Source organism: Symphalangus syndactylus, chromosome 2 (genome assembly GCF_028878055.3).
Source record: "Symphalangus syndactylus isolate Jambi chromosome 2, NHGRI_mSymSyn1-v2.1_pri, whole genome shotgun sequence".
Classification (NCBI taxonomy): Eukaryota; Metazoa; Chordata; class Mammalia; order Primates; family Hylobatidae; genus Symphalangus; species Symphalangus syndactylus.
The window spans coordinates 135,736,789-135,751,014 of NC_072424.2; the positions used below are offsets into that span (position 1 = coordinate 135,736,789).

The 14,226-nt window shown below is 39.5% G+C and overlaps 1 protein-coding gene across 4 annotated transcripts in view; it reads left to right on the forward strand.

The window, feature by feature from the left end:
- SNX9 (sorting nexin 9) overlaps positions 1 to 14,226 on the forward strand; it is a 168,906-nt gene that overhangs the window by 93,067 nt on the left and 61,613 nt on the right. For all 4 annotated transcript variants that reach the window (XM_063632700.1, XM_055268043.2, XM_055268051.2 and 1 more), the window contains 2 exons: positions 2,050 to 2,124; positions 3,992 to 4,117. In XM_063632700.1, coding sequence (XP_063488770.1) covers positions 2,050 to 2,124; positions 3,992 to 4,117 — 201 coding nt within the window. The remainder of the gene's footprint in view (positions 1 to 2,049; positions 2,125 to 3,991; positions 4,118 to 14,226) is intronic.

Sequence of the window (14,226 nt, forward strand, 5' to 3'; positions counted from 1 at the left end):
TTAGAAAACGTACTTTATATGTCTTGGATTAAAAAAAGAATTGGCCAGGTGCAGTGGCTTGCTCTTGTAATCCCAGCACTTTTGGAGGCCGAGGCAGGTGGATCACTTTGAGCTCAGCAGTTCAAGACCAACCTTAGTAACATGGCAAAACCTCGTCTCTACAAAAAATACAAAAATTTAGCCAGGTGTGGTAGTGCACGCCTGTAATACCAGCTACTTGGGAGACTGAGGTGGGAGAGTCACTTGACCCCAGGAGTTCGAGGCTGCAGTGAGCCAAGATTGCACCACTGCATGTCAGCTTGGGAGACAAAATGAGACAGTGTCTCCAAAAAAAAAGTCACTGGGTAGAAAAAGATTATGTAGTAATTTTGTATGATATGTTTGGTGTGCATGTTCTCATTCATAGGTGGGAATTGAACGATGAGAACGCTTGGACACAGGGTGGGGAACATCACACACCAGGGCCTGTCGGGTGGGAGGAGCGGGGAGGGATAGCATTAGGACATATACCTAATGTAAATGACGAGTTAACGGGTGCAGCACACCAACATGGCACATGTATACCTATGTAACAAACCTGCATGTTGTGCACATGTACTCTAGAACTTAAAGTATAATAATAATTTCAAAAAATTTTTAAAGTGCTAGATGTGTGTAAGTTAAATAGATTCATTTTTAATCTTAGCAGAGATTAAAGATTCTTCAGTCTTACTCACCTTTTTTTTTTTTTCTTTTTTGCAGACAGGGTCTCACCCTGTCACCCAGGCTGGAGTGAGGTGGTGTGTGATCTTGGCTCCCTGTAACCTCTGCCCCCTGGGTTTAAGCAATTCTTATGCCCCAGCCTCCCCAGTAGCTGGGATTACAGATGTGAGCCACCGTACCCAGCCTCATCTAATTTCTTTATTGAGGTATTTAATTTTTCTTGGTAAAATAGCAACTTGTCCTCAAGTTGCTATTGTGGTCAGAAAGTGACAAAGTTGTGGCTTAAAGTGATTTTTTAAGAGAATGTGATTATTCAGATTCAGATTATTAACTAATTAGGGCATTATTTTAAAACTGTAAAAACTCTTACTATGTTAAGATGAGAAAGTGGGACTTGCCACTTAACATTGTTAATAATTAATAATATTAATATTAACATCAATAACTTAATATTTAGATACAGTTTCTTCCAAAGATAGCAACTTTTATTCTGAATAAAAGTTACAATTTTTCCTTTGATCATAGATTGAAATGACAATCCTGGTATATAGAGTTCTACTTTATTACTTAGTTTATTAATATTATTTATCTGGAAGAACTAAGGAACCATGGATCAGTTCACTTTTTCTGCATAACAGTCCCAAAACTTAGTAGTTTAACCCAGTAACCATTTGTTACTGCTTAGGAATCTACAAGTCAGCTGGATGATTCTCCTGAGCTGCGCTGCGTGTGTCTGTAATCACTGGACCCTGCTGGGGACTGACTGGTCTAAGCTAGCCTCACTCATGAGTCTGCCAGTTCTCTGGGTTGGCTGGCTTTGGATGGGGCAACAGGGAGACTGGGTTTCTGTCATCATCTAGCAACCCACATTCATTCATATAGCAGCTTGGGTGCCAGAAGAGTCAGCTGAAGTGTGCAGAAGCCCTTGAGGCAAGGTTCTGGATTCCCTAGAGGATTTCCACCTGATTCTGTTGACCAGCGAGGTGGCAGAGGGCAGATTCCAGGCCTGGGATGCACATCCCACCGCTTCACATTCAGAGCTGCAAGCCGCTTTTATCATCTGCCAGAGACCAGTACACAGACAAGATGAGGGTCATCTAATCATCAGCTGTTTTCAATCTTTAATCACTTATTATTGAAGTTTGATTTTTCTTGTTTTTAGGTTACATCATTTTCTGAAGTAAAGAGAAGGCTTAAGAATTTAAGATTTTGAACAGTGTTCTCTAGGAATGAAAAGCTTAATGTTAATTGCTTTTTTTATGTATAACAATTCCTCCACACAAAATTTCTCCAGGAAATCTCAACTGCAATCTTTTTCTTTTTTTTTTTTTTTTGGTGACTTATTAGGATGTAGGTGGAGGATGGCTGGAAGGAAGAAACATCAAAGGAGAACGAGGGCTGGTTCCCACAGACTATGTTGAAGTAAGAGCTTCCTGTCATTCATTCATTAGAGCTCATCTTTGTCAGGCATCTTTTTATGAATTATCAACTTACAGGAAGTCAGCAACTTTTTGTAAAATAAAATCTCCATTGTAAATATAATAAATGTTAACTGTATAAAATATGGAAAGTACATTGAAATAGAACTAAGAAAAATATTACCTGTAGACCCAAGCTCCAAAGAATGACTACAAATATTTACATTAAGTTTCTTCCAGGGATAGCAACTTTTAATTAGTCTGAATAAAAGTTAGTATTTTTCCTTTGCTAATATTGTCTATATTATAAATATATATATTATAAATTGTATAAATTCAATAAGATATGAAATTATATATCAACATATCTTAATATATAAATTTTTAATATATATTTTTATAATAAGCAAAATATAAATTTTATAAATATAAATTATATAGATTATAAATATAGATATATATTTATAATATGATACATATAACATATTTTTCTTTTGCTGATATTGCTGCCGTCTATAATATTGTTTATTGTACAATTGACTCACAGTTTAAATAGATTTTCTTAAGTGCATATCTCAGTTCCTTCTCCCATTCCCATAGACAGAGGGGTGTCTTGGGGGAGCCACTGTGGGGATCTCCTGGGTAGAGCTGTTAGGATGGGTACCCAGGAGAGCAACACAGCAGCCTGGGCTGGCACTGCCTGGGACACCCCCCAGCTGAGCCAACCGCCTCGCGCCCCCTGCTGGTTGTCTTTTAGTCCCTCCAAACAGAGCATGTGCAGGTTCTTGGTAAGCTTGTCTTTCATGTTGGGTGACAGAAAGAAGCGAAGGTTTCCTGATGCCCTTGTGAGTACAACTGGAGCTAGATCAAGAATAAAGGTACCTTTGGTTCACCTCCAAGAGAAAAGAATTCCCCCCAGAGGATATTTACCTGGGACCTGTCTGCAGAGTGAGATCTAAGGCCATTTTTCTGTAGTTGATAGATAGTGAGGGTGGGGAATCATGACCCCTCAAAGAATCTGATGCAATCTCTAGGCTTTCCCTCAGAAACGTGTGCCCATGCACACACCACAGCCTTTTCCATACAACTGCAACCCCCTATTCACAGGCCCCTGGCCTCAATCCGTAGGTCTTATGTTGAAGTCTTGTTTTACTTGTATGCACCCTGCATCCAGGAGCCTACAAATTGACAATATTGAGAAAAATCTGAGAATTTAAGTTGATATTGGCAGTAATTGGATTTTCTAGGATTCTGCTTATAGAAAGGAATAGTGATGACAGATATTCTTGGGTTTGCTTACCTTTTAAGAATATAAAACCCCCTCTATTAGAAATAGATCCTGCAGGCAGAAAAATCAGTAAGGACATGGTTGAACTCAGCACCATCGATAAATTGATGTCCACTTAGGGATGTCTATAGACTGTTTCATCAAACCACAGCAGCATACACGTTCTTTTCAAGCTTACATGGAACATCCTCCAAGACAGACCACATATTCTGAGCCATAAAACATACCTCAACATGTTTGAAAGAAGTCATACAATGTCTGCCCTGAGACACAGTGGAATCACACTAGAAATCAAAACAGAAAGATAGATGGAAAATCTGTAAATACTTAGAGATTGAACAGCCCACTTCTAAATAATGCATGGATCAAAGAAGAAATCTCGAGAAATTAAAAAATAGTTTGAACTAAATAAAAATGAAAATACAACCCATCAAAATATGAGTATGCAGCAAAAGCAGTGCTTACAGAGAAATTTGTAGCATTGAAGAATATAAACCCTTTCTGACAATTCTTGTTTGCCCTCAAAGACTCCCTGAAGTAACTGTAATCCATGAAAATAACTGTGGCTCTTTCTCCTATTCAGATTTTACCCAGTGATGGAAAAGATCAATTTTCTTGTGGAAATTCAGTGGCTGACCAAGCCTTCCTTGATTCTCTCTCAGCCAGCACAGCTCAGGCCAGTTCGTCGGCTGCCAGCAACAATCACCAGGTACGTCTCACTTCCTCCTTCTGGATGTGGCTGGCTTTACTGAAAACAGCATATTTGTGAAAGCTTGTGATGCATTATAGCTATTGCCATTCCCCAAAAGCATAAACAAAGTCGCTTTTAGGTTGTTATGTGGCATTTCTGTTGGGTACTAACAAAGAACTCACCTGTTAAGCCTGATAATGACTGTTTGCAAAATTTATTATAAGAGAAAAGGCAGGGTGTTGAGAGTTGCTTTTAGAAGTCTGTCATGAGGCCGGGCGCGGTGGCTCACGCTTGTAATCCCAGCACTTTGGGAGGCCGAGGCGGGCGGATCATGAGGTCAGGAGATCGAGACCACGGTGAAACCCCGTCTCTACTAAAAATACAAAAAATTAGCCAGGCGTGGTGGCAGGCGCCTGTAGTCCCAGCTACTCAGGAGGCTGAGCCAGGAGAATGGCATGAACCCGGGAGGCGGAGCTTGCAGTGAGCCGAGATCGCGCCACTGCACTCCAGCCTGGGTGGCAGAGCGAGACTCCATCTCAAAAAAAGAAAAGAAGTCTGTCATGATATGAACGCGGACCCCAGAAACTGCAAATACCCTCTTAGATAAAGGCATGGAAAGAAGAGGAAGAAGAGGAGGCTCTTGTTGTTGAGGAGGTCAGTGTCAGAGCCTCGGCCTGGATCAGGAAATGGATTCCCTGGCCCTGGCATGTTGCTTACACTCTCAGAGCTAGAGGCCCTCATCCTGCGAGTAGAAGCAATGCATGTGAAAATCTACCAGATCCAGGCACTCAGCACTTGGTACTCTTATTGTATTGCCTCCAGGAAACTTAGAATAGTGGGATAACTTGAGAAGAATACAAGGAAATTTTACATTAACTTTAATTAAAATTTGACTAGTTTAGGTGAATTTGTCTAGTTCATTTATTGCCAAATAATGACACAGAGTGACAAGAAGAAAATTGAGAAGATAGATATCAAAATACTGTTGCTGCTGGGCACAGTAGCTCACGCCTGTAATCCCAGCATTTTGGGAGGCCAAGGCAGGTGGATTGCTTGAGTGCTGGAGTTCGAGACAAGCCTGGGCAACACGGTGAAACCCCATCTCCACACATTTAAAAAAAAAAAAAAAAAAAAAAAAAAAAAAAAAAAAGAATTAAAATATTGTTAACTGCTTACATCTTTAGAAATGAATGGGCTTTAGGGAGATGTTATTTCTTGATTTTTTTTAACTACATAAAAGGTTTTAAATTCTGTCAGGCCTAATAATCATATCACTTACAAATATTTGCTTATAGAATATCTGTTTATTAGCCAGGCACAGTGGTTCACGCCTGTAATCCCACCAGCACTTTGGGAGGCCAAGGCGGGTGGATCACCTGAGTTCAGGAGTTTGAGACCATCCTGGCCAACATGGTGAAACCCCATCTCTACTAAAAATACAAAAATTAGCTAGGTGTGGTGGCAGGCACCTGTAATCCAAGCTGCTCGGGGGCGCTGAAGCAGGAGAATCACTTGAACCGGGAGGCGGCCACTGCAGTAAGCCAAGATCGTGCCACTGTACTCCAGCCTGGGCGAGTGAGACTCTGTCTCAAAAGAAAAAGAATATCTGTCAATTGACCTTCTAAGTGAGTTTATCTAAGTTTATCACCATATACTAACTGCAGGTTTTATACATTTCAAAACAGCTTTTTGTAGACATTCTGAATTACAAATTAGACTCAGATATTTAAAATTTGCAGGCAAGGTGATCACTGGAATTGAAGAACACTTTTCTATATTTTATTATTCTATGCTACTTGAGAACATTGGCCAGGTAAGGGTTACTCACTGTGAAACGTGAATAGTAGTTATACCTCACTGGAAGTTTTCCCAGGGGTTCTCAACCTGAGCCTCATTGCCGTTTGAGGCCCCACACCCTTTCCTAGTGGGGCCCATCCTGGGTACTGCAGGATGTTGAGCAGCCTTCCTAGCTTCTCCCTACCAGGTGCCAGTCACATGCACGCCGCCTCGGTTGTGACAACCAAAAATGTCTCCAGATATAGCTAAGTGTTGCCTAGGAGCAAAGCCAAGCCGGTTGAGAGTCACTGAGTTACACAAAAGCACCCATGAAATGGGTTTGCATTAATAAAGGACCACATTTTAATAAAAGAATTGTAATGAGGTGATCATAGAATAAGTGAGGCAAACAAAAAAATAGAAATATTTATCTTATTTTAATTCTAGGGACTGACCAGCTATTATCTCAAGATAGGTGGAAGCAGTTTAGCTAATGAAAAGAAATTAAAACTCAGATTTAAGTCATGTTCTGTTAGGAAATATATTCCTTGGTATTTACTTGTAGTTTAATGCAAACTGGTATAAGTCTAAAATTTGTTTCATCTAGGTTATTTAGAAGGTAATAAAACCAAAAAAAAAAAGCGGCGGGGGGAGGGAATCTAGTCCAACATTGAATCTAATCAGATCCTTTGAAAGCAAAGAAAAATGAACTGAAGCTAGAATTAACAAAATGCAGAAAGCATAGCCATCAATTTGAGCATTTGAATTTAATGTAAATTAAGTAAAAATATTTTAATGGCTATCTCTGCCCTCTGTTATCTGGGATATGAGAACAATTTAAGTAGGCCAAAATTTGGGTACATTTTATAAATACCATGAAAGATGTCATGAGTAGGAAACCAGATGACCATTATTAATTGGTAGCTTTTTAAACATTTTCCTATCAGGTTTGCCCATTGCTTTCATTTTCTGAATGCGGGTAGGAAGATGCATGCTCTGAGGTGAGCTGCTTGGGAGGCTCTGATTGCCTGTTCTGGCACGTGCTCTCTCCCAGGGTCAGTTTTGTTTTGAGAGCGAGGACCTCAGAGAAGCTGGGCCTCTCTTCTGCCCATCAGGCCCATGGGCACATGCCCTCTCAGGCATGCATCTCTTCAGCTTGGCACACTCTGCTAACTTCGGAGCCAGTGTCTCTTTACTCATCTTAGCATCAGTTAGTTTAAGTTTGACTGCTCCCACACAAGCAAGTTGAAGCCCCATATTCAGTTGGTTATCCAGCTTCCTGAGTGTCGTATTTTTCTTTAAGTATTTATTTTTAAAGATCTCTTTGAATAACTTATTTCGAGCCTGCTACTCGTTCCTTGACTTTGTATTCTTAATCTGTGCTGCATTTCAGAGTAACTAGTTCATAAATATATAACCTACTATGTAAGATAGCACTTTCTTTTGGTTTTTCTTAAAACTCCTAATTTCAGGTTGCTTGGGGAACCCTTTGGTTCTAGATTCTTACCGAGTAGTCTCAGGTAAGCAGAGCTGCCGGTGTCAAGGCAGCTTGGCCCACTGTGATTGCTTTCCTCTTTTAATGGTGAGAAAATGCTTTATCAGCTAAAATGTCCAGCTTGGCTGCAGTTTAGACTAGAATTGTCAGTGTGAAAGGAATATGATGAGTTGTTCTTTAAATGGACTGAAACAGTTTGATTTGGAAAATTATAAAGCTGTTTATTAAAGTACTTGGAGAAAATAATAGACAGCATTCTTTTATGACCTTGGAATATGGAAGCCCTCTTTTTTTTTTTTTTTTTTTTTTTGAGACAGATTCTCGCTCAGTCTCCCAGGCTGGAGTGCAGTGGCGTGATCTCAGCTCACTGCAACCTCCGCCTCCTCCTGGGTTCAAGTGATTCTCCTGCATCAGTCTCCTGAGTAGCTGGGACTACAGGTGCCTGCCACCACGCCCAGGTAATTTTTGTATTTTTGGTAGAGACGGGGTTTCACCATATTGGCCAGGCTGGTCTCAAACTCCTGACCTTGTGATGCGCCCGCTTCGGCCTCCCAATTGCATCCGGCCTATGGAAGCCCTTTCTGAGGCTGACAGCACAAAATCTAGTAGCCATTAAGGAGATAATTGATACATTTAAGTAAGCAAGTAATATTAAATTAGGAAAAATACTTCTGACCTATGATGGATACAGGCTAATTCCATTCATATACATACACTCTTGCTAATCTGTAAGAAAAAGATGAAGAATTCAGAAGAAATAGGTGAAGTGTATAAACAGGCTGTTCTTTGGGGGAAAAAGGTACTAATAGTTAATAAACTTGGGAAAATGCTCATTTTGAGATTCTTCTATCAAACTAGTGGAGAATGAAAACATTTTAAAACCTAGTGTCATAAAGGTGTGGTCAGATAGGCAATGTCATACAAAGCGAGGGAAAGGATAAAGTGATGAAGCTTTTCAGGGCTGGTTCGGTAATGTGTATGAGTATTTACAATGCATATCTCTAAGGCCCAGCGGTTCTGAGTTCCTCCTGCAGATCTGCTCGCAGAACACAGGTTTCTGGGCAAGAACGTTTCCTACCGCATTGTTTGTAACAGCAGAAAACCGGAATGTAAATGTCTGTCAGCAGGGGACTGATCAGATGAACTGTAGGCAGCCAGGCAGTGGAAAGCTGAGCTTCTCTTAGGGAGAGTTTGGGTAGATTTAGATGTACAGATAGAGATTTGATTTTTTTAAAAGGCACCTCAATATGGGTAATGTTATCTTTCTTGTGTTTAAATGCACACACATACACACACACCACAGATGCAAAGTGTGTAGAAAATTTATTGAAGTATACCCAAGAACTGAATCAAACTCTCTTCATTTTCTTATTCAAATACAGATTTTATATTACCCAGATGAGGACAACCATTTTATTACCTTTGAAAAGAAATCATAGTTTTTAGTGGTTAATATTAGTTTCATTATTAGTTACTTATCGGTTATTTCACAGTTTCAAGAGTATTTCACATTAGTGGCTGAACCACTAGAATGAATGGACCAGCTGATGGGAATGAATATCAGTTGTCAAAAATCTCTACTCCTGTATGTGCTAGTCTTGTTTTTCATCAGTTATTGTTGTTTAGATTACATCACTGCTGTGATTCTGAAAAGGTTTCAGTATAGATCTTAAACTCTCAGATTACTGCATCTTTTGAGAAATTAATAGAAAGTTTTTGTTTGTACTTTTCTAAAGAATGAGAACAATGAGGTTTAAATGCTACTTAAAAGTTCTGTAAACCTAGGTGTCTTATCTGAAGGTTTTCTACTTGAGAGGTTTGTTTTCTGTCTTCTTCAAACACTAGAAAGATGTGTATACTTGGAATAAAGCTGCTTTTCTTTTGGTGAGAGCCCTTCTGGCCTCTGTCACATGCTGTCCCTGGCATCTCTCTGCTTTTCTGTTTCACAGTTTCACATCCCGCCAGTCCCCAGGTGAGTGGTGTGGTGGGAAGCATATAAGCTTTGCTGTTAGATCCAGGCTTGCCAGTGTGGCTCCGCTGTGTAAGAATTGTGGCTTTGGCATAAGACCTGCCTCCTGAATTGTCAGTGGATTAGGCCACCAATATAAAGTAGCAATGGACACATGGAAGACATTCCATAAATATTTTCCTTCTTTTCCCACTTCTTCCCTCTTTTAAAAGGGTGTCTTCAATCCACTTACCCTTTTGTGTTCCAGCCTTTCTGATTATTCTACACTCTCTAATCGTGTAGATTCCCTTATAAAGTGTCTCTCTAATCTGGAATTTTCTCTTTGATTTGCCCAATTTCTAGCTTTTTGTTGAACAGTTCTATCAGCATGTCTCCTCTGTATCTGAAATTCATCTTCAACCAAATCACTTATTTCCCCACAAAATTAGTTTCTCTTCTTGACTTTCCTGTTTCTGTTTCTCTGAAATGTTACTTCTTTCTGTACCCTCTTTTTATTCTGCATTAAAACCCTAACCGAGTGTCATCCTGAGCCACAGTTGAGAGGCGTGCTCTGCATCCTTGAGATGTGGAAAGAGAGGGAACTGATTGAGATCCATTGTTCTAACAGATTTCCTGTCTTTTCTCTCCTCCTTAAGAGGCAACCTAGCTTGGTGTCAAGGCAGTGAGCTCAGGAGCCAGACTGTCTAGGTTTTAATCCCAGATCTCACACATCCTGTGTGAATCAGGGTAAGCTGCTTAGCATCTCTGCGCCTCATCTTTAAAACCCCATGGGATTGTTGGAAAAAGTAAATGAAAAAAGAGTTCTGAAGTATTTAGAAGAGTACATGGTACTTAGTAGTGGTTTAATAATTGTTAATTATAGTTATCTCATATACCACTGCTTCTAAAACAAGACATTAAGGACAGGCGCACTCATTTATTGCCCTTTGCTTTATTGCACTTGACAGATAATGCATTATTTACAGATTGAAAGTTTTTGGCACCCCCTGCGTTGAGCAAGTCTGTGGGCACCATTTTGTCAACAGCATGTACTCACCTGGTGTCTCTGTTTCACGTTTGGTTAATTCTTGCAACGTTTCATACTTTTTCATTGTTATATCTGTTTTGGTGATTCATGATGAGTGATCTTTGATGTTACTATTGTAATTGTTTTGAGGCACCACAATGGCAAGCTTAATTGACATGTTTTATGTGTTCCGACTGTTCCACCCACCAGCCATTCCCTCATCTTTCTCCCTCTCCTTGGACCTCCCTGTTCTCTGAGACACAACCGTATTTCAGTGAAGCAATTATTAACCCTGCAGTGGCCTCTAAGTGTTTCAGTGAAAGGAAGAGTCACATTTCTCTCACTTTAAATCAAGAGCTAGAAATTATTAAGCTTAGTGAGGAAGGCTTGTCAAAAGCTGAAGTAGGCCAAAAGCCAGGTCCTCTTGAGCCAAACACTTAGCCAGGTTGTGAATGCAAAGGGAAAGTTCTTGAAGGAAATTAAAAGTAGTAGTCCAGTGAACACTTGAATGATAAGCAAGTAAAATAGCCTTATTGCTGATAAGGAGAAGGTTTGAGTGGCCTGGGTATAGAAGATCAAACCAGCCACAACATTCCCTTAAGCCAAAGCCTAATGCAGGGCAAGGTCTTAACTGTCTTCAATTCTGTGAAGGCTGAGAGAGGCGAGGAAGCTGCAGAAGAAAAGTTTGAAGCTAGCAGAGGTTGGTTCATGAGGCTTGAGGAAAGAAGCTGTCTTCATAATATAAAAGTGCACGGTGAAGCAGCAAGTGCTGCTGTGGAAGCTGCAATACATTATCTGGAAGATCTAGCAAAGATTATTGATGATGGTGCTGCACTAAACAGATTTTCAGAGCAGATGAAACAGCCTTCTATTATTGGAAGAAGATGCCGTCTAGGACTTGCACAGCTGGAGAGGGGAAGCCAGTGCCTGCTTCAAAATTTCAAAGAACAGGTTGACTCTCTTATAAGCGGCTAATGCGGCTGGTAACTTTATGTTGAAACTGGTGCTCATTTACCATTCTGAAAATCCTAAGGGTCCTTAGAATTATGCAAAATCTACTCTGCCTGTGTTCTGTAAATTGAATAGCAAAGCCTGGATGACAGCATGTCTGTTTGCAATATGATTTACTGAATATTTCAAGCCCACTGTTGAGACCAACTGCTGAGAAAAAAAAGATTTCTTTCAAAATATTACTGCTCATTGACAATGCCCCTGGTCACGTAAGAGCGCTGATGGAGATGTACATGAAGATTGATGTTTTCATGCCTGCTCACACAGCACTTATTCTACAGCCCATGGATCGAGGAGTAATTTTGACTTCTAAGTCCTGTAAGAAATACATTTTGCAAGGCTATGGCTGCCATAAATAGTGATTCCTCTGATGGATCTGGGCAAAGTACATTGAAAACCTTCTGAAAAGGATTCATCGTTCTGGATGCCATGAAGAACATTCATGATTCATGGAAGAAGGTCAAAATATCAACATTAACAGGAGTTTGGAAGAAGTAGATTCCAAACCTCATAGAAGATGTTCATGAAGGAAGTAACTGCAGATGTGGTAGAAATAGTAAGAGAACTAGAATTGGAAGTGGAACCTGAAGATGTGACTGAATTTCTTCAACCTCATGATAAAACTTGAACAGATGAGGAGTTGCTTCTTATGGATGAGCAAAGAAAGTGGTTTCCTGAGATGGAATCTATTCGTGGTGAGGATGCTATGAACATTGTTGAAATGGCAACAAATGATTTAGAATATTCCATAAACTTAGTAGATAAAATAGCAGCAGGATTTGAGAGAATTGATTCCAGTTTTGAAAGAAGTTCTACTATGGGCAAAATGCTATCAAACAGCATCACATGCTACAGAGAAATCTTTCATGAAAGGAAGAGTCAATTGACGTGGCAGACTTCATTGTCTTGTTTTAAGAAGTTGCCACAGCCACCCCAACCTTCAGCAACCACCACCCTGATCAGTCAGCAGTCATGAACATCAAAACAAGACCCCCCGCCCCCCACCCCGCCCAACCCCAGCAAAAAGGGTGCAGCTTGACTAGTGGAAGGCTCAGATGATCGTTAGCGATTTTTAGCAATAAAGTATTTTTAATTAAGATATGTATATTTTTTATACATAATGCTCTTGCACACTTATACAGTATAGTGTAAACATAACTTATGTACACTGGGGAACCAGAAAAATCCACATGACTCACTTTAACATGATGGACTGGAATCAAACGCTCAGCATTGCTGACATATGCTTTTATGTCATCTCCTTGTTTAAGAAACTTCAGAGGCTCCTCTGTTGCCTTCTGGAATAATCATTTTCTACATGTCAGCAGGGCTATCCCAGGAGAAGGTCTTTGTGTATCAGAGTTATGCAAGCAGACGCTGAACAGTTCATGGTAGGGAAATTGTAGAAGAAATTCATCTGAATTTGAGGTTGAGGTACTTTTCCAAGCTCAGTTATATTTCTGTGATGCCTCAGTGTGGCTATCCATCATCACCTTATTTATTTATTTATTTATTTATTTATTTATTTTGAGACGGAGTCTCGCTCTGTCGCCCAGGCTGGAGTGCAGTGGCGCAATCTCGGCTCACTGCAAGCTCCGCCTCCCGGGTTCACCTTATTTTTAAGTTATGTATTTGTCTCCAGGCAAACTGATGATTCTCCATATATGTTCCATGCTGTCTCACCTTTTATTTGTACCTTTGGCTTGCTCTTCTAAGAATAATAGAGTGACTCCTTCCATCTTTCAGAAGCCCGTCTCTTCAGGTTCAGCTCAAATACCATGTCTTCTATAAAACCTTTTGTTTTCTGTTTTACTTCTCTGGATTCCCTTAGCACAATTTGTGACTCTTATACAAATTATATTGCTTATTTGTAAATTGTTAAGCTTGATAAGCAAAGAATTTGTCTTTTTTTCTATTCCCAGTGACCTATAAGAGACTTTGTACCATAATACTCTGTTCTTGTTTGAATAATTTTTTTTCAGTTATAAATACATCAAAAGGTACTTTACAATGTAAGGTATTAAGAGACTGACAGATTTCCTGAATCCCTGCCTTGGAGAAGTTTGTGTTCTTAACACCAACCACAGGCCTAGGAGCTGTCCATCACTGGCCTGTTATTCTCTTATCTGATGGGCTACCCAATCAAAAACAGGAAGATTCTCTTACAGAAAATTTTCTGGCATTGTTATTTTTTTAAAACAGTTTGGATATTAAACAAATGCTTGAAGTTAAGTGGTATTTAAGGATATAATATTTTTCTATTCAGAGATTTTCCATGTAATTATATTTGTTACAAAGGAATTTTTATTGGTTATAGAATGAGGAAGGCAATAGTAATTTTATGTTGGAACTACATTTTGCTTTCTTAGTTCCCCAAAGTCTATTTTTAGGCCATTTTAGGCCTTTTTTGGTAGTCCATTTAAAAATAAATTGATAAAAGAAACCTTCACAAAGTTTCAGTATTAGATGTGCTTATACCTTCATTAACTCACGTAAGTCTTATAATGCCTTAGACATCTCATAATTGCTTATTGAGACTTTCTCTTTACAGAACTTTATTGAAAAGGTTCTCTCCATCTCTTCACTCTCACTCCCACCCCCTGTATGAATTCTTTTTAGTTGGTAATAGGGCTTTTTAAGGAAGATCGTATACCAGTGTTAGAGGATTTATGGACATTTGCCTTCAGAACTGCATGAGGCTGCCAATACTAAGCTGGCATGCTTTTTCACAGATCCCTGACATCTATGAGACAGCTTTGTTCATCTCAGGAACCTTTTCAAAAATACATGCTGGTGAAGTTTATTATGTAGGGTGGTTTTTGTTTGTTTTGTCTAACTGGAAACAAACTATTAAAGCAAAGTCTTTTTTT